The sequence below is a fragment of the Salmo salar genome, chromosome ssa20, assembly GCF_905237065.1.
Source record: "Salmo salar chromosome ssa20, Ssal_v3.1, whole genome shotgun sequence".
Lineage (NCBI taxonomy): Eukaryota > Metazoa > Chordata > Actinopteri > Salmoniformes > Salmonidae > Salmo > Salmo salar.
The window spans coordinates 89,208,781-89,236,082 of NC_059461.1; the positions used below are offsets into that span (position 1 = coordinate 89,208,781).

At 43.3% G+C, this 27,302-nt stretch overlaps 1 protein-coding gene across 3 annotated transcripts in view; it reads right to left on the reverse strand.

Annotated features, from left to right (window-relative positions):
* LOC106581519 (small G protein signaling modulator 2) overlaps positions 1 to 27,302 on the reverse strand; it is a 140,740-nt gene that overhangs the window by 97,194 nt on the left and 16,244 nt on the right. For 2 of the 3 annotated variants that reach the window (XM_045704090.1, XM_045704092.1), the window contains exon 2: positions 21,931 to 22,006. In XM_045704090.1, the coding sequence (XP_045560046.1) occupies positions 21,931 to 22,006 (76 nt within the window). Of the gene's footprint in view, positions 1 to 21,930; positions 22,007 to 26,701; positions 26,938 to 27,302 lie in introns of those variants that run through there. The other variant, XM_045704091.1, reaches the window with a different exon arrangement.

A 27,302-nucleotide genomic window follows, 5' to 3' on the forward strand; every position in this document is an offset into this window, starting at 1 on the left:
GGGCGATGAGGGAGAAAGAGAGGGATGGACGGGGCGATGAGGGAGAAAGAGAGGGATGGACGGGGGATGGAGGGAGAAAGAGAGGGATGGACGGGGGATGGAGGCAAGAAGGGTGAAGGGTCAGGTTGCCATGGTGACAACCAACCAGGGCTGCGTCTGACTAGGGCCCTTGTCAAAATTAGTAGCCCACTATAAAGGGAAAAACTATACACACACACACACCTTACCTCACACACACACCTTACCTCACACACACACACACACACACACACACACCTTACCTCACACACACACCTTACCTCACATACACACCTTACCTCACACACACACACACACACACCTTACCTCACACACACACCTTACCTCACACACACACCTTACCTCACACACACACCTTACCTCACACACACACCTTACCTCACACACACACCTTACCTCACACACACACCTTACCTCACATACACCTTACCTCACACACACACACACACACACACACACCTTACCTCACACACACACCTTACCTCACACACACACACACACACACACACCTTACCTCACACACACACCTTACCTCACATACACACCTTACCTCACACACACACACACACACACACCTTACCTCACACACACACCTTACCTCACACACACACCTTACCTCACACACACACCTTACCTCACACACACACACACACACACACACCTTACCTCAAACACACACACACACACACACACCTTACCTCACACACACACACACACCTTACCTCACACACACACCTTACCTCACACACACACACACTACCTCACATACACACACACACACACACACCTTACCTCACACACACACACACACACACCTTACCTCACACACACACACACACACCTTACCTCACACACACACCTTACCTCACACACACACACCTTACCTCACATACACACCTTACCTCACACACACACACACACCTTACCTCACACACACACACACACACCTTACCTCACACACACACACACCTTACCTCACACACACACACACCTTACCTCACATACACACACACACACACCTTACCTCACACACACACCTTACCTCACACACACACACACACCTTACCTCACACACACACACACACACACACACACCTTACCTCACACACACACACACACACCTTACCTCACACACACACACACACACCTTACCTCACACACACACACACACACACACACACCTTACCTCACACACACACACACACACACCTTACCTCACACACACACACACACACACCTTACCTCCCACACACACACACACACCTTACCTCACACACACACACACACACACACCTTACCTCACACACACACACACACACACACACACACACACACACACACACACACACACACACACACACACACCTTACCTCACACACACACACACACACACACACCTTACCTCACACACACACACACACCTTACCTCACACACACACACACACACACACACACCTTACCTCACACACACACACACACACACACCTTACCTCACACACACACACACACACACCTTACCTCACACACACACACACACACACACACACACCTTACCTCACACACACACACACACACACACCTTACCTCACACACACACACACACACACACACCTTACCTCACACACACACACACACACACACACACACACCTTACCTCACACACACACACACACACACCCTTACCTCACACACACACACACACACCTTACCTCACACACACACACACACACACACACACACACCTTACCTACACACACACACACACACCTTACCTCACACACACACACACACACCTTACCTCACACACACACACACACACACCTTACCTCACACACACACACACCTTACCTCACACACACACACACACACCTTACCTCACACACACACACACACACCTTACCTCACACACACACCTTACCTCACACACACACACACACACACCTTACCTCACACACACACACACACCTTACCTCACACACACACACACCTTACCTACACACACACACACACACACCTTACCTCACACACACACACACACACCTTACCTCACACACACACACACACACACCTTACCTCACACACACACACACACACCTTACCTCACACACACACACACACACACCTTACCTCACACACACACACACACACACACCTTACCTCACACACACCTTACATCACACACACACACACACACACACACACCTTACCTCACACACACACACACACACACACCTTACCTCACACACACACACCCACACACCTTACCTCACACACACACACACACACACACACACACACCTTACCTCACACACACACACACACACCTTACCTCACACACACACACACACACACCTTACCTCACACACACACACACACACACACACACACACACACACCTTACCTCCACACACACACACACACACACACCTTACCTCACACACACACACACACACACACACCTTACCTCACACACACACACACACACACACCTTACCTCACACACACACACACACACACCTTACCTCACACACACACACACACACCTTACCTCACACACACACACACACACACACACCTTACCTCACACACACACCTTACCTTACCTCACACACACACCTTACCTCACACACACACACACACACACCTTACCTCACACACACACACACACACCTTACCTCACACACACACACACACACACCTTACCTCACATACACACCTTACCTTACCTCACACACACACACACACACACCTTACCTCACACACACACACACACACACCTTACCTCCACACACACACACACACACACACACACACCTTACCTCACACACACACACACACACCTTACCTCACACACACACACACACACACACCTTACCTCACACACACACACACACACACACCTTACCTCACACACACACACACACACCTTACCTCACACACACACCTTACCTCACACACACACACACACACACCTTACCTCACATACACACCTTACCTTACCTCACACACACACACACACACCTTACCTCACACACACACACACACACACCTTACCTCACATACACACCTTACCTTACCTCACACACACACCTTACTTCACACACACACCTTACCTCACACACACCTTACCTCACACACACACACCTTACCTTACCTCACACACACACCTTACCTTACCTCACACAGGCCACGTCTCACTGTCAGCTGTGACACCCTGGGAGTCGTCAGCACAACTCTTACAAACATAGGAGGTGTTTGAGTGGCACACCTTACCTGTGTAGCTAGGACTCACAAACAAACACGCACACACGGCAGGTAGCCTAGTGGTTAGAGGGTTGGGCCAGTTGCTAGATCGAATCCCCCGGTCTGACAAGGTAAAAATCTGTCGTTCTGCCCCTGAACAAGGCAGTTAACCCACTGTTCCTAGGCCTTCATTGTAAATAAAAATGTGTTCTTAACTGACTTGCCTGGTTAAATAGAGGTTAAATAGAGGTTAAATAAAGGTTAAATAGAGGTTAAATAGAGGTTAAATAAAGGTTAAATAGAGGTTAAATAAAGGTTAAATAGAGGTTAAATAAAGGTTAAATAGAGGTTAAATAGAGGTTAAATAAAGGTTAAATAGAGGTTTAATAGAGGTTAAATAGAGGTTAAATAGAGGTTAAATAGAGGTTAAATAAAGGTTAAATAGAGGTTAAATAAAGGTTAAATAGAGGTTAAATAGAGGTTAAATAAAGGTTAAATAAAGGTTAAATAGAGTTAAATAGAGGTTAAATAAAGGTTAAATAGAGATTAAATAAAGGTTAAATAGAGTTAAATAGAGGTTAAATAGAGGTTAAATAGAGGTTAAATATAAAACACACTCACTGTCAGTGAGAAAATGTGATATCCAGCCCTTCAGGTGTGTGTGTGTGTGTGTGTGTGTGTGTGTGTGTGTGTGTGTGTGTGTGTGTGTGTGTGTGTGTGTGTGTGTGTGTGTGTGTGTGTGTGTGTGTGTGTGTGTGTGTGTGTGTGTGTGTGTGTGTGTGTGTACACGTTTTACTATACTTGTGAGTATGTGAAGTCTTCACAAGAATAGTAAACAAATTTTTGGTTAGGTTTAGGGATTACGTTTAGGGTACGGGTTAGGTTTAGGGTAAAAGTTAGAGGTTAGGGAAAATAATATTTTGAATGGGAATTAATTGTTGGTCTCCAAAAAGTCCTCACAAGTATAGTAAAACATGGCTGTGTGTGCAATATTACCTTGTTATTTTCACCTTATCTTTGCACACACCCCCCCCCCCCTCTCCCTAATTTCAATTTAAAGGCATTATTGTCATGGGAAACATATCTTTACATTACCAAAGCAAGTGAAATAGATAATAAACAGTAAACATTACACTCACAAAAGTTCCAAAATAATAAAGACATTTCAAATGTCATATTATGTCTATATACCGTGATGTAATGATGTGTAAATAGTTAAAGTACAAAAGGGAAAATAAACAAACATAAATATAGGTTGTATTTACAATGGTGTTTGTTCTTCACTGGTTGACCTTTTCTTGTGACAACAGGTCACATATCTTGCTGCTGTGATGTCACACTGTGGTATTTCACCCAGTAGATATGGGAGTTTATCAAAATTGGATTTGTTTTCGAATTCTTTGTGGATCTGTGTAATCTGAGGGAAATATGTATCTCTAATATGGTCATACATTTGGCAGGAGGTTAGGAAGTGCAGCTCAGTTTCCACCTCATTTTGTGGGCAGTGTGCACATAGCCTGTCTTCTCTTGAGAGCCAAGTCTGCCTACGGCAGCCTTTCTCAATAGCAAGGCTATGCTCACTGAGTCTGTACATAGTCAAAGATGTCCTTAATTTTGGGTCAGACACAGTGGTCAGGTATTCTGCCTCTGTGTACCCTCTGTTTACGGCCAACTAGCATTCTAGATTGCTCAGTTTTTTTGTAAATTCTTTCCAACGTGACAAGTAATTATCTATTGGTTTTCTCATGATTTAGTTGGGTCTAATTGTGTTGCTGTCCTGGGGCTCTGTGGGTGTGATTGTGTTTGTGAACAGAGCCCCAGGACCAGCTTGCTTAGGGGACTCTTCTCCAGGTTAATCTCTCTGTATGTGATGGCTTTGTTATGAAAGGTTTGGGAATCGCTTCCTTTTAGGTGATTCTTAGATTTCTAAGATTTGTATTTGATCATGTATTTGTTTTAGCTGTTTGTTCTTTGTTATAGAGCCAAAAAGATTGGAGAAGTGGTTTACCCATACATCTCCATTTTGGATAGATAATTCTTCATGTTGTTGTTTGTTTAGTGTTTTCTAATTTTCCCAGAAGTGGTTAGAGTCTATGGATTCTTTAATTATATTGAGCTGATTTCTGATGTGCTGTTCCTTCTTTTTCTGTAGGTTATTTCTGTATTGTTTTAGTGATTCACCATAGTGAAGGAGTAGACTCAGGTTTTCTGTATTGTTTTAGTGATTCACCATAGTGAAGGAGTAGACTCAGGTTTTCTGTATTGTTTTAGTGATTCACCATAGTGAAGGAGTAGACTCAGGTTTTCTGTATTGTTTTAGTGATTCACCATAGTGAAGGAGTAGATTCAGGTTTTCTGTATTGTTTTAGTGATTCACCATAGTGAAGGCTTAGACTCAGGTTTTCTGTATTGTTTTAGTGATTCACCATAGTGAAGGAGTAGACTCAGGTTTTCTGTATTGTTTTAGTGATTCACCATAGTGAAGGAGTAGACTCAGGTTTTCTGTATTGTTTTAGTGATTCACCATAGTGAAGGAGTAGACTCAGGTTTTCTGTATTGTTTTAGTGATTCACCATAGTGAAGGAGTAGACTCAGGTTTTCTGTATTGTTTTAGTGATTCACCATAGTGAAGGAGTAGACTCAGGTTTTCTGTATTGTTTTAGTGATTCACCATAGTGAAGGAGTAGACTCAGGTTTTCTGTATTGTTTTAGTGATTCACCATAGTGAAGGAGTAGACTCAGGTTTTCTGTATTGTTTTAGTGATTCACCATAGTGAAGGAGTAGACTCAGGTTTTCTGTATTGTTTTAGTGATTCACCATAGTGAAGGAGTAGACTCAGGTTTTCTGTATTGTTTTAGTGATTCACCATAGTGAAGGAGTAGACTCAGGTTTTCTGTATTGTTTTAGTGATTCACCATAGTGAAGGAGTAGACTCAGGTTTTCTGTATTGTTTTAGTGATTCACCATAGTGAAGGAGTAGACTCAGGTTTTCTGTATTGTTTTAGTGATTCACCATAGTGAAGGCTTAGACTCAGGTTTTCTGTATTGTTTTAGTGATTCACCATAGTGAAGGAGTAGACTCAGGTTTTCTGTATTGTTTTAGTGATTAACCATAGTGAAGGCGTAGATTCAGGTCTCATGTTTTTGGTTGGACAGGTTTCTCAATTTTGCATTCTTCATCAAACCATTTGTCATTGTTGTTAATTTTCTTAATTTACACCTTCACTATTACAGTGGAAGGTTTTGTCCAGGAAGTTGTCTAAAAGGGATGGAATTTGTTGTTGCCTAATTGTTTTTTGGTTTCTACACTACTTTCCCTTCCATCTATAGCATTTCTTAATATTATTCAGTTCCTTTGGCTTTGATGCCTCATGACTGAGTATTGCTCTGTTCAAGTAGACTGTGATTTTGCTGTGGTCTGATAGGGGTGTCAGTAGACTGACTGTCAACACTCTGAGAGACTCTGGGTTGAGGTCAGTGATAAAGTAGTCTATAGTACTACTGCCAAGAGATGGGCTATAGGTGTACCTACCATAGTCCCCTCGAAGCCTACCTTTGACTATGTACATACCCAGTGTGCGACAGAGCTGCAGGAGTTGTGACCCATTTTTGTTGGTTATGTTGTCATAGTTGTGCCTAGGGGGGCATATGGGGGAGGGAACGCTGTCACCTCCAGGTAGGTGTTTGTCCCCCTGTGTGCTGAGGGTGTCAGGTTCTTCTCTGGTTCTGGCATTTAGGTTACCACAGACTAGTTCATGTCCCTGGGCCTGGAAAGAATTGATTTCCCCCTCCAGGATAGAGAAGCTGTCTTCATTAAAGTATGGGGATTCTAGTGGGGGGATATAGGTAGCACACAGGAGGACATCTTTCTCTGTTGAGATCATTTCCTTTTGAATTTCTAGCCAAATGTAAAATGTTCCTGTTTTGATGAATTTAATGGAGTGAGTTAGGTCTGCTCTATACCAAATTAGCATACCCCCTGAGTCCCTTCCCTGTTTCTCACCTGGTAGTTTGGTGGATGGGACTACCAGCTCTCTGTAACCTAGAGGGCAACCAGTGGGTCCATCTCCTCTATACCATGTTTCTTGTAGAATGACAATGTCTGTATTTCTGATTTATTTGGTAAAGTCCAGGTTCCTGCTCTTTAGGCCAAAGCCAGATGACCTCAGACCTTGGATATTCCAGGATGAGATAGTGAAGGCTTTGTGTTCTATAAAGTGTCCAGTGTTGTTCGTCGTGTGGTTTGGCCTTAGACCAATAAGTGGGAGCAGAGCCTGCTGAGCATCTGGTACATGCAATTGGCTTGGACTAGTGTAAGGGTGGGGTTGGGCCTGTTTGCCCGCTCACGGCCTGGGCATATGTGTGACTTTCATGTTGAGGCCCTATTTGTGGGAGTGGGGGGCATGGGGTGGGCAGGAGGGGCATAGGTCTGATCTGAGTGGGCCATGATTGACTATCCCTCCCTCTACTCTACTCTCTCTCTCATATCATTTCAATTATGCATGAGCAAGCAACACATTTTGTGAGAATGAAAAACACCTTTTTCCTTTGTTTGGTTTTCATAATGTTTCAATGCAAAGTCAGCAGAGCCACATGGACACAGTATAACACAGAGCAGGTCTTTGTCTCAGATCTACAACAGTCTCTGAAGACATGTTGAAGCTCTGGTAGCACATAAACACAAAGTGTTAGCTATCAGGACCTCCACACCAATAGAACGAGAATTACTACTATTCTAATATTCACAGCATCTCACTCACTGGCCCTGACTCCAGCCTGTTATAATCCCTCTATCCCTCCCTCTCCTTTAACATCAGGTTCACTGTTATAATCCCTCTATCCCTCCCTCTCCTTTAACATCAGGTTTACTGTTATAATCCCTCTATCCCTCCCTCTCCCACTCTCTCTTCATTTCTCCCTTCCGCTCTTTCTTTCAACCACTGATTCCCACCGCTCTCACTCCCACACAAACAAGCCACACAATCAGACACATACACACGCACACACATACACGCAGACATGAACAGACAGAGAACCAGCCTCCCCACTGCTTAATCAACCAAAACTCTGGGTGTCAATGACGTGATGAGCACTGCTCCCAGGCTACAATGACGTGATGAGCAGTGCTCTCAGACTATAATGATGGTGATGAGCACTGCTCTCAGACTATAATGATGGTGATGAGCACTGCTCTCAGACTATAATGATGGTGATGAGCACTGCTCTCAGACTATAATGATGGTGATGAGCACTGCTCTCAGACTATAATGATGGTGATCTGCACTGCTCTCAGACTATAATGATGGTGATGAGCACTGCTCTCAGACTATAATGATGGTGATGAGCACTGCTCCCAGACTATAATGATGGTGATGAGCACTGCTCCCAGACTATAATGATGGTGATGAGCACTGCTCACAGACTATAATGATGGTGATCTGCACTGCTCTCAGACTATAATGATGGTGATGAGCACTGCTCTCAGACTATAATGATGGTGATCTGCACTGCTCTCAGACTATAATGATGGTGATGAGCACTGCTCTCAGACTATAATGATGTGATGAGCACTGCTCTCAGACTATAATGATGGTGATGATCACTGCTCTCAGACTATAATGATGGTGATGAGCACTGCTCTCAGACTATAATGACATGATGAGCACTGCTCTCAGACTATAATGATAGTGATGAGCACTGCTCTCAGACTATAATGATGGTGATGAGCACTGCTCTCAGACTATAATGATGGTGATGAGCACTGCTCTCAGACTATAATGATGGTGATGAGCACTGCTCTCAGACTATAATGATGGTGATGAGCACTGCTCTCAGACTATAATGACATGATGAGCACTGCTCTCAGACTATAATGATGGTGATGAGCACTGCTCTCAGACTATAATGATGGTGATGAGCACTGCTCCCAGACTATAATGATGGTGATGAGCACTGCTCTCAGACTATAATGATGGTGATGAGCACTGCTCTCAGACTATAATGATGTGATGAGCACTGCTCTCAGACTATAATGATGGTGATGAGCACTGCTCTCAGACTATAATGATGGTGATGAGCACTGCTCTCAGACTATAATGATGGTGATGAGCACTGCTCTCAGACTATAATGATGGTGATGAGCACTGCTCTCAGACTATAATGATGGTGATGAGCACTGCTCCCAGACTATAATGATGGTGATGAGCACTGCTCTCAGACTATAATGACGTGATGTTGTGGTATCAGACTAAGATTATTATCCATTGACCAGACAAACATCAAACAAACCATCCATTTACTATAACGTAATGCCATTGATGGATGTGTGTGTATGTGTATGTGTGTGTGTGTGTGTGTGTGTGTGTGTGTGTGTGTGTGTGTGTGTGTGTGTGTGTGTGTGTGTGTGTGTGTGTGTGTGTGTACAGACCATCGAGTGCCTTTGGATGCACACACTGCATCCAAAAATCTACCCTATTCCCTACACAGTGCACCACTTTTAGGGTACCATTTGGGATGAACCCTGGGATTTTGGACCACCCATATGATCAACTACATGCCATAACATTTTCCTATCCCATGATTTAACCCTTAATTCCTTACCTTGTTGCCCTGAAGTTTTGAGCAACTTTCTAGGTTGATCTCTATCAGGGTGGATTGAGTGCAGGGTGCCGTTTCTCCAGCCACACCAAGTACACAGACAGACCCCGTAAACAGTCACCTGCCACTTTGTTCCTATCTATCTAAACTGGTGTTGAAGCTAAATGGTACACAGAGGCCAACCATGCTAACAGCCTCCCACTGGGTTCCTAATCTGTCTAGACTAGCACTGACGCTAATGCTAGTCTTAGCTGTTAGCTAATCATGCTAACAGCCTCCCACTGGGTTCCTAATCTGTCTAGACTAGCACTGACGCTAATGCTAGTCTTAGCTGTTAGCTAATCATGCTAACAGCCTCCCACTGGGTTCCTAATCTGTCTAGACTAGCACTGACGCTAATGCTGGTCTTAGCTGTTAGCTAATCATGCTAACAGCCTCCCACTGGGTTCCTAATCTGTCTAGACTAGCACTGACGCTAATACTAGTCTTAGCTGTTAGCTAATCATGCTAACAGCTAAGAGGCTCCTGCCGAGCTACAGACACAATGGCAGTTACCACCTGTCATCTAGCATTGACGCTAACGGTATTGGTCTTCCATCAACATCAGTGATGTAGTTGTAATGTTTGAGCGAAGAGGATGTGTCACGCTGCTAGCTATAGGGGCGTGGCGTGGGGTATAACATTCTGTCAGAGAATCCTCTGCTGTCTCTGCATGCACACTCAAACACACACTCACAGACACACGCACATAGATACACACACACACACACACACACACACACACACACACACACACACACACACACACACACACACACACACACACACAACACAATAAATTGCATGGCAGGCACGACAACACATCATACAGATACACCATAAAACCTACTTCCGCAAACACACACACATCCCAATGCAGCAGTTGCTAGCGTTAGCTACAACACGTAGCTAGCGTTAGCTCCGACCAGGGCACCACAACACGTAGCTAGCGTTAGCACCGACCAGGGCACCACAACACGTAGCTAGCGTTAGCTCCGACCAGGACACCACAACACGTCTCCTGGAATAAAACTCAGTTAGCTCCGACCAGGACACCACAACACGTCTCCTGGAATAAAACTCAGTTAGCTCCGACCAGGACACCACAACACGTCTCCTGGAATAAAACTCAGTTAGCTCCGACCAGGACACCACAACACGTCTCCTGGAATAAAACTCAGTTAGCTCCGACCAGGACACCACAACACGTCTCCTGGAATAAAACTCAGTTAGCTCCGACCAGGACACCACAACACGTCTCCTGGAATAAAACTCAGTTAGCTCCGACCAGGACACCACAACACGTCTCCTGGAATAAAACTCAGTTAGCTCCGACCAGGACACCACAACACGTCTCCTGGAATAAAACTCAGTTAGCTCCGACCAGGACACCACAACACGTCTCCTGGAATAAAACTCAACCAGGACCACCGACAGAGACGAGACTGCCGTGTTATATAAGTGTGTGTGTGTGTGTGTGTGCATGTATTTGTGTGTGTGTGTGAGCATGTTATTCTGTTCCACAGGGTGCAGACTACACATGTCTGTGTGGAGGATAGCCGAGTTGTCATGGATACCAGCTATAATCAGTGGAATACCTGAAGCTTCTCCCTGGTCCCCAGTGGTTTCCAGCTGGCATCATTCTCAATTAGCCGGTGTGTGTGTGTGTGTGTGTGTGTGTGTGTGTGTGTGTGTGTGTGTGTGTGTGTGTGTGTGTGTGTGTGTGAAATATGAATAGCTGAAGCTTCTCTATGGTCTTCGGTGACTCGTCACTATCAATTAGTTCTATTCACCCACACACACAAACACACACAAACGCACATGGCTAAAGTAACTTAACTCTGTCTATACCCTGTGTCCACGAAACACATGAGCGGTCGAAGAGGAACAGGAAGAACAAGCTTATTGTCCATTTTAAAAGGTTGAAGACCTTTATTTAACTTTATTCAGTCAGGCGTCAACATAGACAATGAATGACACACACACACACACACACACACACACACACACACACACACACACACACACACACACACACACACACAAATCTAATCACTATATAACCAACTACCCAACCAATGACATCAGCACTATGAGGTCATAACCAAGAAGTACAGCCACTCGTCTTTTGCCATCCATTCATTTCACTCATTGTTCAATACTGTGACTAATCTATTTTATTCAACTATCCTCCATTACCATCTTGCATTTAATCCACAAAACGCGTACAATAAAATACAACCATTTCCTCCATGTATCACAATGGGATTAGTCTTTTCTCGTTATCTGTACGCCAAAAATGGCACCCTATTTGCTACGTAATGCACTATTTTTAATGCAGAGGCATTGTAGAGAGTCCTTCTGCAGAGACATTGTAGAGAGTCCTTCTGCAGAGGCATTGTAGAGAGTCCTTCTGCAGAGGCATTGTAGAGAGTCCTTCTGCAGAGACATTGTAGAGAGTCCTTCTGCAGAGGCATTGTAGAGAGTCCTTCTGCAGAGGCATTGTAGAGAGTCCTTCTGCAGAGACATTGTAGAGAGTCCTTCTGCAGAGGCATTGTAGAGTCCTTCTGCAGAGGCATTGTAGAGAGTCCTTCTGCAGAGGCATTGTAGAGAGTCCTTCTGCAGATGGATTGTAGAGAGTCCTTCTGCAGATGGATTGTAGAGTCCCTATGCCGATGGATTTTAGAGTCCTTACGCAGATGGATTTTAGAGTCCTTACGCAGATGGATTTTAGAGAGTCCTTATGCAGATGGATTTTAGAGAGTCCTTATGCCGATGGATTTTAGAAGTCCTTATGCAGATGGATTTTAGAGAGTCCCTATGCCGATGGATTTTAGAGAGTCCTTATGCAGATGGATTTTAGAGAGTCCTAATGCAGATGGATTTTAGAGAGTCCCTATGCAGATGGATTTTAGAGAATCCTTATGCAGATGGATTTTAGAGAGTCCTTATGCAGATGGTTTTTAGAGAGTCCTTATGCAGATGGATTTTAGAGAGTCCTTATGCAGATGGATTTTAGAGAGTCCTTATGCAGATGGATTTTAGAGAGTCCTTACGCAGATGGATTTTAGAGAGTCCTTATGCAAATGGATTTTAGAGAGTCCTAATGCAGATGGATTTTAGAGAGTCCTTATGCAGATGGATTTTAGAGAGTCCTAATACAGATGGATTTTAGAGAGTCCTTACGCAGATGGATTTTAGAGAGTGCCGATGGATTTTAGAGAGTCCCTATGCAGATGGATTTTAGAGAGTCCCTATGCCGATGGATTTGAGAAAGTCCTTATGCAGATGGATTTTAGAGAGTCCCTATGCAGATGGATTTTAGAGAGTCCCTATGCCGATGGATTTTAGAAAGTCCTTATGCAGATGGATTTTAGAGAGTCCCTATGCAGATGGATTTTAGAGAGTCCTTATGCAGATGGATTTTAGAGAGTCCTTATGCAGATGGATTTTAGAGAGTCCTTACGCAGATGGATTTTAGAGAGTCCTTATGCAGATGGATTTTAGAGTCCTTACGCAGATGGATTTTAGAGAGTCCTTATGCAGATGGATTTTAGAGAGTCCCTATGGCGATGGATTTTAGAAAGTCCTTATGCAGATGGATTTTAGAGAGTCCTTATGCAGATGGATTTTAGAGAGTCCTTATGCAGATGGATTTTAGAGAGTCCTTATGCAGATGGATTTTAGAGAGTCCTTATGCAGATGGGTTTTAGAGAGTCCTAATACAGATGGATTTTAGAGAGTCCTTACGCAGATGGATTTTAGAGAGTGCCGATGGATTTTAGAGAGTCCTTATGCAGATGGATTTTAGAGAGTCCTAATGCAGATGGATTTTAGAGAGTCCTTATGCAGATGGATTTTAGAAAGTCCTTATGCAGATGGATTTTAGAGAGTCCCTATGCAGATGGATTTTAGAGAGTCCTTATGCAGATGGATTTTAGAGAGTCCTTATGCAGATGGATTTTAGAGAGTCCTTATGCAGATGGATTTTAGAGAGTCCTGACGCAGATGGCTTTTAGAGAGTCCTTAGAAGTTGTGCAACAATTAGTGTGTATTATGTAAGGGTCTGTCAGTCAGACTGCAATCATTCACAGCAGCTGCTGCACCTCATCTCCATTCACTGAAGCAATCTGATACAAACAGACACACATACAGAGGCACACACACACGCAGGCAGGCAGAATATAATAGATAAAGGTGTTCTGTTCAGGAGGAAATAGAACAGAATAGATACAGGTGTTCTGTTCAGGAGGAAATAGAACAGAATAGATACAGGTGTTCTGTTCAGGAGGAAATAGAACAGAATATAATAGATAAAGGTGTTCTGTTCAGGAGGAAATAGAACAGAATAGATACAGGTGTTCTGTTCAGGAGGAAATAGAACAGAATAGATACAGGTATTCTGTTCAGGAGGAATTAGAACAGAATAGATACAGGTGTTCTGTTCAGGAGGAATTAGAACAGAATAGATACAGGTATTCTGTTCAGGAGGAAATAGAACAGAATAGATACAGGTGTTCTGTTCAGGAGGAAATAGAACAGAATATAATAGATAAAGGTGTTCTGTTCAGGAGGAAATAGAACAGAATAGATACAGGTGTTCTGTTCAGGAGGAAATAGAACAGAATAGATACAGGTATTCTGTTCCGGAGGAATTAGAACAGAATAGATACAGGTGTTCTGTTCAGGAGGAAATAGAACAGAATAGATACAGGTGTTCTGTTCAGGAGGAAATAGAACAGAATAGATACAGGTATTCTGTTCAGGAGGAATTAGAACAGAATAGATACAGGTGTTCTGTTCAGGAGGAAATAGAACAGAATAGATACAGGTATTCTGTTCAGGAGGAATTAGAACAGAATAGATACAGGTGTTCTGTTCAGGAGGAATTAGAACAGAATAGATACAGGTATTCTGTTCAGGAGGAAATAGAACAGAATAGATACAGGTATTCTGTTCAGGAGGAAATAGAATAGAATATAATAGATAAAGGTGTTCTGTTCAGGAGGAAATAGAACAGAATAGATACAGGTGTTCTGTTCAGGAGGAAATAGAACAGAATAGATACAGGTATTCTGTTCAGGAGGAAATAGAACAGAATAGATACAGGTGTTCTGTTCAGGAGGAAATAGAATACAGTGAGGGAAAAAAGTATTTGATGCCCTGCTGATTTTGTACGTTTGCCCACTGACAAAGAAATGATCAGTCTATAATTTTAATGGTAGGTTTATTTGAACAGTGAGAGACAGAATAACAACAAAAAAATCCAGAAAAACGCATGTCAAAAATGTTATAAAAAGATTTGCATTTTGATGAGGGAAATAAGTATTTGACCCCTCTGCAAAACACGACTTAGTACTTGGTGGCAAAACCCTTGCTGGCAATCACAGAGGTCAGACATTTCTTGTAGTTGGCCACCAGGTTTGCACACATCTCAGGAGGGATTTTGTCCCACTCCTCTTTGCAGACCTTCTCCAAGTAATTAAGGATTCGAGGCTGACGTTTGGCAACTCGAAACCTTCAGCTCCCTCCACAGATTTTCTATGGGATTAAGGTCTGGAGACTGGCTAGGCCACTCCAGGACCTTAATGTGCTTCTTCTTGAGCCACTCCTTTGTTGCCTTGGCCGTGTGTTTTGGGTTATTGTCATGCTGGAATACCCATCCACGACCCATTTTCAATGCCCTGGCAGAGGGAAGGAGGTTCTCACCCAAGATTTGACGGTACATGGCCCCATCCATCGTTCCTTTGATGCGGTGAAGTTGTCCTGTCCCCTTAGCAGAAAAACACTCCCAAAGCATAATGTTTCCACCTCCATGTTTGACGGTGGGGATGGTGTTCTTGCAGTCATAGGCAGCATTCCTCCTCCTTCAAACACGGCGAGTTGAGTTGATGTCAAAGAGCTCCATTTTGGTCTCATCTGACCACAACACTTTCACCCAGTTGTCCTCTGAATCATTCAGATGTTCATTGGCAAACTTCAGACGGGCATGTATATGTGCTTTCTTGAGCAGGGGGACCTTGCGGCGCTGCAGGATTTCAGTCCTTCACGGCGTAGTGTGTTACCAATTGTTTTCTTGGTGACTATGGTCCCAGCTGCCTTGAGGTCATTGACAAGATCCTCCCATGTAGTTCTGGGCTGATTCCTCACCGTTCTCATGATCATTGCAACTCCACGAGGTGAGATCTTGCATGGAGCCCCAGGCCGAGGGAGATTGACAGTTCTTTTGTGTTTCTTCCATTTGTGAATAATCGCACCAACTGTTATCACCTTCTCACCAAGCTGCTTGGCGATGGTCTTGTAGCCCATTCCAGCCTTGTGTAGGTCTACAATCTTGTCCCTGACATCCTTGGAGAGCTCTTTGGTCTTGGCCATGGTGGAGAGTTTGGAATCTGATTGATTGATTGCTTCTGTGGACAGGTGTCTTTTATACAGGTAACAAACTGAGATTAGGAGCACTCCTTTTAAGAGTGTGCTCCTAATCTCAGCTCGTTACCTGTATAAAAGACACCTGGGAGCCAGAAATCTTTCTGATTGAGAGGGGGTCAAATACTTATTTCCCTCATTAAAATGCTAATCAATTTATAACATTTTTGACATGCGTTTTTCTGGATTTATTTGTTGTTATTCTGTCTCTCACTGTTCAAATAAACCTACCATTAAAATTATAGACTGATCATTTCTTTTTCAGTGGGCAAACGTACAAAATCAGCAGGGGATCAAATACTTTTTTCCCTCACTGTATTCTATTTCCTCCTGAACAGAATACCTGTATCTATTCTGTTCTATTTCCTCCTGAACAGAACACCTTTATCTATTATATTCTGCCTGCCTGTGTGTGTGTGTGCCTCTGTATGTGTGTCTGTTTGTATCAGATTGCTTCAGTGAATGGAGATGAGGTGCAGGAGCTGCTGTAGATACAGGTGTTCTGTTCAGGAGGAAGTAGAATTGATACAGGTGTTCTGTTCAGGAGGAAATAAAATAGATACATGTGTTCTGTTCAGGAGGAAATATAACTGAATATTATAGATACAGGTGTTCTGTTCAGGAGGAAATAGAATAGATACATATGTTCTTTCAGGAAGAAATAGAATAGAATATATACAGGTAGTCTGTTCAGGAGGATAATATAATAGAATAGATACAGGAGTTCTGTTCAGGAGGAAATAGAATAGAATAGATACAGGTGTTCTGTTCAGGAGGAAATAGAATAGAATAGATACAGGAGATCTGTTCAGGAGGAAATATAATATAATAGATACGGGTGTTCTGTTCAGGAGGAAATAGAATAGATATGGGTGTTCTGTTCAGGAGGAAATAGAATAGATACAGGTGTTCTGTTCAGGAGGAAATAGAATAAAATAGATACAGGGGTTCTGTTCAGGAGGATATAAAATAGAACAGATACGGGTGTTCTTTTCAGGAGGAAATAGAATAGAATAGATATGGGTGTTCTGTTCAGGAGGAAATAGAGTAGAATAGATACAAGTGTTCTGTTCAGGAGGAAATAGAATAGATACAGATGTTCTGTTCAGGAGGAAATAGAATAGATACGGGTGTTCTGTTCAGGAGGAAATAGAATAGACACGGGTGTTCTGTTAAGGAGGGAATAGAATAGATACGGGTGTTCTGTTCAGGAGGAAATAGAATAGATATGCGTGTTCTGTTCAGGAGGAAATAGAATGGATTAGTTACAGGAGTTCTGTTCAGGAGGAAATAGAATAGAATAGATACAGGTGTTCTGTTCAGGAGGAAATAGAATAGAATACGGGTGTTCTGTTCAGGAGGAAATAGAATAGATACAGAAGTTCTGTTCAGGAGGAAATAGAATAGAATAGATACAGGAGTCCTGTTCAGGAGGAAATAGAATAGAATAGATACAGGAGTTCTGTTCAGGAGGAAATAGAATAGAATAGATAAAGGTGTTCTGTTCAGGAGGAAATAGAAGAATAGAAACAGGTGTTCTGTTCAGGAGGAAATAGAACAGAATAGATAAAGGTGTTCTGTTCAGGAGGAAATAGAATAGAATAGATAAAGGTGTTCTGTTCAGGAGGAAATAGAATAGAATAAATACGGGTGTTCTGTTCAGGAGGAAATAGAATAGAATAGATACGGGTGTTCTGTTCAGGAGGAAATAGAATAGAATAAATACGGGTGTTCTGTTCAGGAGGAAATAGAATAGAATAGATACGGGTGTTCTGTTCAGGAGGAAAGCCTGGAAGGTGCCACTTCTGAACACCAACAGATCTAGTAGACCTATATCTAGCCTTATACTGTATGAGTAACGATGGCGTTTGTGTATGTTATGTATTTCTACTTCCTGTATTGACTTGCCAGTGTTATTCTATGTTTGTATAACAGAAAGTCCCTTCAAGGGCAGTACCGTTTATTTTCTAGCCCATGGGTTGGACACAAAATTGTGACGAGAGAAGGAGGCAGAAAAAAAGAGTGTGGTAGCAATCTCTCTACAGTGATTTATCCTGCAATAGGATGTCGTTCAATGGGTAACATACATTTCTGTCTTCTTCTAATGCCTCTTAAAGAGAAAGTAATCTAAAAGTAACAGAATGTAATCAGATTACGGTAATCCAAAAGTTCCGTTACTGATTACAATTTTGGACAGGTAACTAGCAACTGTAACAGATTTCATTTAGAAAGTAACCTACCCAACCCTGCCCACTGCTGTGGTATACATACCTAGACTGAGTGTCCAAAACATTAGCAACACCTTCCTAATATTGAGTTGCACGCCCCTTTTGCCCTCAGAACAGCCTCAATTCGTCGGGCATGGACTTTACAAGGTGTCGAAAGCGTTCCACAGGGATGCTGGCCCATGTTGACTCCAATGTTTCCCACAGTTGTGTGTCAAGTTGGCTGGATGTCCTTTGGGTGGTGGACCATTCTTGTTACACACAGGAAACTGTTGAGTGTGAAAAACCCAGCAGTGTTGCAGTTCTTGACACAAACCGGTGCGCCTGGTACCTACTACCATACCCTGTTCAAAGGCACTTCAATATTTTGTCTTGTCCATTCACCGTCTGAATGGCACACATACACAATCCATGTCTCAATTGTCTCAAGGCTTAAAAATCCCTTTAACCTGTCTCCTCCCCATTCATCTACACTGATTGAAGTGGATTTAATCGGTGACATCAATAAGGGATCATAGCTTTCAACTGGATTCATGTCATAATGTTTTGTAAATATATATTATATTAACCACACACACACAGTACACTATCCCACGAGGTTGGCCTAATTATGTCATTACTCATTCAAATGAGACAACAAAATTAAAAAAGTAAAGCCTTAAATTCTCTTTGCACTTCCTACCATTATTTACCATTTTATATCCCCGGCACTGTAAAATATTGAAATGATAATTACAGCCCAACTTCCCCTCATCTCCTCCCCTCGCCCCCACACCATCCGCGGCCAAGCAGCTCCCTTTTGACATAATATGCTAGGGTAAGTCCCAAATGCACCCTGTTCCCCTATATAGTGCACTACTTTTGACCAGAGCCTATAATAGGGAATAGGGTGCCATTTTAGACAGAGACCAAGTGATTCAGGAGGAGGATGGTAATTTTCCCATCGATCCGTAGGCTAGGAGTTAGGAGCTAAGACATCCCGCCTGCATTGGCTGACCCTCCAAACGGCCCACAGCTTGTTAACTACAAGGAAATGTGGACAACTGGCTCCTTCTTTATCAGAAACTCAGTCTCTAGCTACATAACACAAACGTATACATAACAAAGTGAAACTTTTCTAAAGAGGTTCGGAAAACGTAGGACTGTAGCCTACATAACATGTGATAAAGGAGGCAAACTTATACATAACACAAATGTATAAATAACCCAAGTTGAATTTTCAGATAAGTAGTGGGAGCACTTGAAGGGACTGATAACATATTGGTAAGAAATGTATTATTTTTGACATGTAAGGAACAGGGCTGTGTTTGGCCAGCTCTCATAGGCTGTGTCCCAAAATGCACCCTATCCCTAAGGGAATACGGCCCCATTTGGCCAGCTCCTACACAGACAAAGCTATGATTCACATGCTACTGTGGATTACAGATCATTTTAAAAATGGTGTCAGACAAATTAATAGTATTTATCACATTAACGATGTACAAAGGATGTCCTCGCTCCTCGCTAGCTCCAGCTGCCACGACAGCATCATCTGTACTGAACCATCCCTATCTTTAAAGGGACAATCCGCAGTTCAAACGATAACAAAGCGGACACCCAGCCACTGTTTCGGTAAACAGCTGAGGGATGGGGCTGGAGAAATGTCACCACTCTCAAATTCATAGCGCTATGGATGCAAGGACTGACCACCCATGATATCAAAATTAGGCTTGGGCGGTATAGCGTATACTGGGAAATTTGGAAATAGCCATGGGATGGTTTTTCAATACTGTCAATACTGTTTCAACTATTTTCTTTGATGTGTATATATATATATATATTTTTAGCTACTTTTTAAGTAAATACCTGCAGTATAAAGAGAGATAAAGCAGATTGCATTCTTCATTTCTTGTGAGTCACTGTTGTGCAGCACGCGCCAGGTGATCTAATTACAGTATTAAATTCACAACTAAATGTTTGACAGCTAGATATCTTATAACTATTAAGGTAACTGTCTAAAATGTGCTAAATGCGCTGCAGTTGTAATAACAGTAGTTAGCTATCTAGCTTGTTAGCTTCTTGCAAAATCAAGCGTTTGGTAACAGCAGAGATTCCCCTCCTGGATCAAGAGCCTCGCTGTCTAATATTTGTTTTGTGTGGCAAATTGTGAGTAGAATTTTTGAGTTACTTGTATAACTTTATGAGCTAGGATGTCTGTCCTGCAAATAGTTTACGTCAGAAACTGTATAAAATGTTCGCAATGCGCTCGTTAGTATTTAGTTAGCATTCTCTATGGGATTTTACATATACTTGTTAGCATTGCTAACCTTTGGATTACAGAGACTCAGTGGGGTTTGAAAATAACTCTCCTTGTGTTCAGTGCCGGTACTACCAAACATCCCGGGATGGCACAAGGTCGGTATGAAGGTATGACAATCTGAATACCGCCGAAAGCCTAATCAAAATTATATTTGTAACCATGTTTTGAGACCATACAGTGCTTGTTTACAATTACATTGTTTGCAAACATTGAAGTAAAAATAGCTTATATTTAGGGTTCTGATGGAGTGCGATAGTTGAACTAAGCTCATGAAGCATTTCTAAGTTGTATTCTTCAAGAATCAACGTGTAAATATAATTAATATATAAGTTCCAAAAAATGTATGTAGCAACTGCAGATTGCACCTTTAAATGGCTGTAATTACAGCCTGAAACTGACAGTTGAATCTTCAGACTGTTTCTTGGTTGTCATACTCCCAGACTCATGTATATCTATCTTTCTCCTTCTCAAAATAGCACCCTACATAGTGTGTATGAGCCCTGGTCAAACTCTACGGCTCTGTCCTGACCCCGAGGAAGATATAACACTGATATAACACTACCAAACACTACACACACACAGGGGAAGATATACAGCGGCTCTCCACCCCCCCACCCCCCCCTCCCCCCACCCCCTCCCGGTGTGGCGTGAGCAAATTCGGTCCTCAAGGTGTGAGTCACCAACTCGCCAGCTCACCGGCTCGCAGCCATCCGGCCGGAAACTACGTAAACCACTCCACTCCACTTCACTGGAAGTCCTTCCAGAAAATACTGACTGCATTACGGGGACCACACACACACACACACACACACACACACACACACACACACACACACACACACACACACATCTGTCTTTCTTGGAGAAAGTACATGTTGTGCAACCAGGGAACCTCTAAAATTAGTTTCCATTGACTCCAGTGTGATTATTAACTTTCCATTGCTGCGCCAGCACAGTCAGCAACACAGGTGACGTCAAATACTGTCCTTCACCCAGACTCACTACATTATCAGCTGAGGAGATCTCAGAGAGGGAGCGTGTATGTGTGTGTGTGTACTTACTGCAAAGGCCGATGATGTGGCTGCTGTCTTCATGGACAAACTTCTTAGTCACTGCCTCCTCCATGATCTGTTTCACCTGTACAGAGAGACACAGGATCATTATCGTTATTAAGATTATCATCATTACCATCGTCATCGTCAAAAATCATCATCGTCATTACCATTACCATCGTCATTACCATCGTCGTCATCATCGTCGTCATTACCATTACCATCATTACCATTACCATCGTCATTACCATCGTCGTCATCATCATCGTCATTACCATTACCATCATTACCATTACCATCGTCATTACCATCGTCATCATCATTACCAGCATCATCATCATTACCAGCATCAGCGTCATCATCATTACCATCATCATCGTCATCATCATCATCACCATCAACATCATCATTGTCATTACCATCATCATCATCATTGCCATCATCGTCGTCATTACCATCATCATCATTACCATCATCATCATCACCATCGTCATTACCATTACCATCGTCATCACCATTACCATCGTCATCATCATCATCATCATTACCATCATCATTGTCATTACCATCACCATCATCATTACCATCATCATTACCATCATTACCGTCATCATCGTCATCATCATTACCATCATCATCATCATCAACATCATCATTATCATTACCATCATCATCGTCATCCCCATTACCATCGTCATCATCATTACCATCGTCATCATCATTATCATCATTACCATCATCATTGTCATTACCATCATCATCATCATTACCATTATCATCATCATTACCATCATCGTCATTACCGTTGTCATTACCATCACCATCATCATTACCATCATCATCGTCATTACCATCATCATCGTCATTCCCGTCATCATCGTCATTACCATTACCATTGTCATTACCATCACCATCGTCATCATCATTACACATCACCATCCTCATCATCATTACCATCGTCATCATCATCATCATTACATCATCATCATCATCATCATCACCATCATCATTACCATCATCCATCATAATCAAACTAATCCTTATCACCTCGAATAGAGGGGGTATGTAGCATACACCTTGTAAAGGTCAAAACCACACCACTTGTTAGCTTGAAAATGTATATTCATGGGGGGGGGGCACGCTCACCTGTTGCCCATCCCTGCTCTAGAGAATAGGCTGCCATTCGGGACGCACAGGAGTTGTACGGCTCTGCTTGTTCTCCTGCCAGACTGTCTGGGCGAGGTACTGAGGTCGTTAACACATGTCATGTCACATCTGACTGAGACAGTGATGAGTAAAAGTAAAGATACTTGAATAGAAAATGACTCAAGTAAAAGTCACCCAGTAAAATACTACTTGAGTAAAAGTCTAAAAGTATTTGGTTGATAAAATTGATTTAAAAAAAATAGTCTTCATCAATCTACACGCAATACCCCATAAAACAAAGGTTAAAACAGATTGAGAGATTTTCGCAAATTCATAAAAAATAAAAACTGAAATATCACATTTACATAAGTATTCAGACCCTTTACTCAGTACTTTGTTGAAGAGCTTTGACAGCAATTACAGCCTCAAGTCTTCTTGGGTATGACGCTACAAACTTGTCAAACCTGTATTTGGGGAGTTGCTCCCATTTTTCTCTACAGATCCTCTCAAGCTCTGTCAGGTTGGATGGGAAGCGTCGCTGCACAGCTCTTTTCAGGTCTCTCCAGAGATGTACGATTGGGTTCAAGTCCATGCTCTGGCTGGGCCACTCAAGGACATTCAGAGACTAGTCCCAAAGCCACTCCTGGGCTGTCTTGGCTGTGTGCTTAGGTCGTTGTCCTGTTGGAAGGTGAACCTACGCCCCAGTCTGAGGTCCTGAGCACTCTGGAGCAGGTTTTCATCAAGGATCTATGTGTACTTTGCTCCGTTCATCTTTCCCTCGATCCTGACTAGTCTCCCAATCCCTGCCTCTGAAAAACATCCCTACAGCATGATGCTGCCACCACCATGCTTCACAGTAGGGATGGTGCCAGGTTTCGTCCAGATGTGATGCTTGGCATTCAGGCCAAAGTGTTCAATCTTGATTTCATCACATCAGAGAATCTTGTTTCTCCTGGTCTGAGAGTCCTTTAAGTGCCCTTTGGCAAACTCCAAGCGGGCTGTCATGTGCCTTTTACTGATGAGTGGCTTCCGTCTGGCCACTCTACCATAAAGGCCTGATTGGTGGATTGCTGCAGAGATGGTTGTCCTTCAGGAAGTTTCTCCCATCTCCACAGAGGAACTCTGGAGCTCTGTCAGAGTGACCAGTCGGATTCTTGGCCCTTCTCCAACGATTGCTCAGTTTGGCCGGGTGGCCAGCTCTAGCAAGAGTCTTGGTGGTTCCAAACTTCTTCCATTTAAGAATGATGGAGGCCACTGTGTTCTTGGGGACTTTCAATGCTGCAGACATTTTTTGGTACCCTTCCCCAGATCTGTGCCTCGACACAATCCTATCTCAGAGCTCAAGAGACAATTCCTTCGACCTCATGTCTTGGTTTTAGCTCTGACATGCACTGTCAACCATAGGACCTTAGAAAGACAGGTGTGTTCATTTCCAAATCATGTCCAGTCAATTGAATTTACCACAGGTGGATTCCAATCAAGTTGTAGAAACATCTCAAGGATGATTAATGTAAACAAAACATTTATTGAATCCATTTTAGATTAAGGCTATAACGTAACAAAATGTGGAAAAAGTCAAAGGGTCTGAATACTTTCCAAATGCACTGTATGTATAGTAATATACACTGCTCAAAAAAATAAAGGGAACACTTAAACAACACATCCTAGATCTGAATGAAAGAAATAATCTTATTAAATACTTTTTTCTTTACATAGTTGAATGTGCTGACAACTAAATCACACAAAAATAATCAATGGAAATCAAAAATTTTTCAGGGGTCTGGATTTGGAGTCACACTCAAAATTAAAGTGGAAAACCACACTACAGGCTGATCCAACTTTGATGTAATGTCCTTAAAACAAGTCAAAATGAGGCTCAGTAGTGTGTGTGGCCTCCACGTGCCTGTATGACCTCCCTACAACGCCTGGGCATGCTCCTGATGAGGTGGCGGATAGTCTCCTGAGGGATCTCCTCCCAGACCTGGACTAAAGCATCCGCCAACTCCTGGACAGTCTGTGGTGCAACGTGGCGTTGGTGGATGGAGCGAGACATGATGTCCCAAATATGCTCAATTGGATTCAGGTCTGGGGAACGGGCGGGCCAGTCCATAGCATCAATGCTTTCCTCTTGCAGGAACTGCTGACACACTCCAGCCACATGAGGTCTAGCATTGTCTTGCATTAGGAGGAACCCAGGGCCAACCGCACCAGCATATGGTCTCACAAGGGGTCTGAGGATCTCATCTCGGTACCTAATGGCAGTCAGGCTACCTCTGGTGAGCACATGGAGGGCTGTGTGGCACCCCCAAAGAAATGCCACCCCACACCATGACTGACCCACCGCCAAACCGGTCATGCTGAAGGATGTTGCAGGCAGCAGAACGTTCTCCACGGCGTCTCCAGACTCTGTCACATCTGTCACATGCTCAGTGTGAACCTGCTTTCATCTGTGAAGAGCACAGGGCGCCAGTGGCGAATTTGCCAATCTTGGTGTTCTCTGGCAAATGCCAAACGTCCTGCACGGTGTTGGGCTGTAAGCACAACCCCACCTGTGGACGTCGGGCCCTCATACCACCCTCATGGAGTCTGTTTCTGACCGTTTGAGCCGACACATGCACATTCGTGGCCTGCTGGAGGTCATTTTGCAGGGCTCTGGCAGTGCTTCTCCTGCTCCTCCTTGCACAAAGGCGGAGGTAGCGGTCCTGCTGCTGGGTTGTTGCCCTCCTACAGCCTCCTCCACGTCTCCTGATGTACTGGCCTGTCTCCTGGTAGTGCCTCCATGCTCTGGACACTACGCTGACAGACACAGCAAACCTTCTGGCCACAGCTCGCATTGATGTGCCATCCTGGATGATCTGCACTACCTGAGCCACTTGTGTGGGTTGTAGACTCCGTCTCATGCTACCACTAGAGTGAAAGCACCGCCAGCATTCAAAAGTGACCAAAACATCAGCCAGGAAGCATAGGAACTGAGAAGTGGTCTGTGGTCCCCACATGCAGAACCACTCCTTAATTGGGGGTGTCTTGCTAATTGCCTATCATTTCCACCTGTTGTCTATTCCATTTGCACAACAGCATGTGAAATTTATTGTCAATCAGTGTTGCTTCCTAAGTGGACAGTTTGATTTCACAGAAGTGTGATTGACTTGGAGTTACATTGTGTTGTTTAAGTGTTCCTTTTATTGTTTTTTCAGGGATTTACTAGGAACCATAGCAACCCTAGTACTGTTGAAAAGATACAACAGGGATTTACTAGGAACCATAGCAACCCTAGTACTGTTGAAAAGATACAACAGGGATTTACTAGGAACCATAGCAACCCTAGTACTGTTGAAAAGATACAACAGGGATTTACAACAGGTACATATAACCAGTCTACAACCAAAGAAAATGATGATTAAGTCAATGCTCAGTGACAGAACACTGCAACTAAAGAGGTTCTGGAACACTGCAAATAAAGAGGTTCTGGAACAGAACAGGACACAAACCTAATTAGAACATTGTAGATCACTCTAACTGTCTGTGAGTTACATAAGGATACATGTACTGTACCTCTCTATCTAATGACTGAGACACATAGCTAGAGCAGTAAAACAATACCATTAACTTCAGGCCTCTAGGCACATACACTCACCAGCCTGTTTATTAGGTACAACAATCTACTACCGGGTTGGACCCCCCTTTTGCCTCCAGAACAGCCTGAATTCTTCGGCGCATTCTACAAGGTGTCAGAAACGTTCCACAGGGATGTTGGTCCATGCTGACACGATGGCATCACGTAGTTGCTACAGATTAGATGGCGGTACATTCATGCTGCCAACAGCCCGTTCCATCTCATCCCGTTATATTCTATTGGGTTAAGGTCCGGGGACTGACCAGGACACTCAGTAAACTGAACTCGCTGTCATGTTCCAGGTAATGTTTTACCACTCCTCAGTTGTCCAGTGTTGGTGATCGCGTGCCCACTGGAGCCGCTTCTAGCTGATAGGAGTGGAACCTGGTGTGGTCGTCTGCTGCAATAGGCCATCCGTAACAATGTCGTGTGTGAAAAGCCCAGGAGGGGGTCTGTTTGTGAGATACTGGATTCAGCACGCCTGGCACCGACGATCATACCACGCTCAAAGTCACTTATGTCACTCGTTTTGCCCATTGTAATGTTCAATCAAACAGTAACTGAATGTCTCGATGCCTGTCTGTCTGCTTTATATAGGAATTTTCGTGAATGGGGTTGGTGT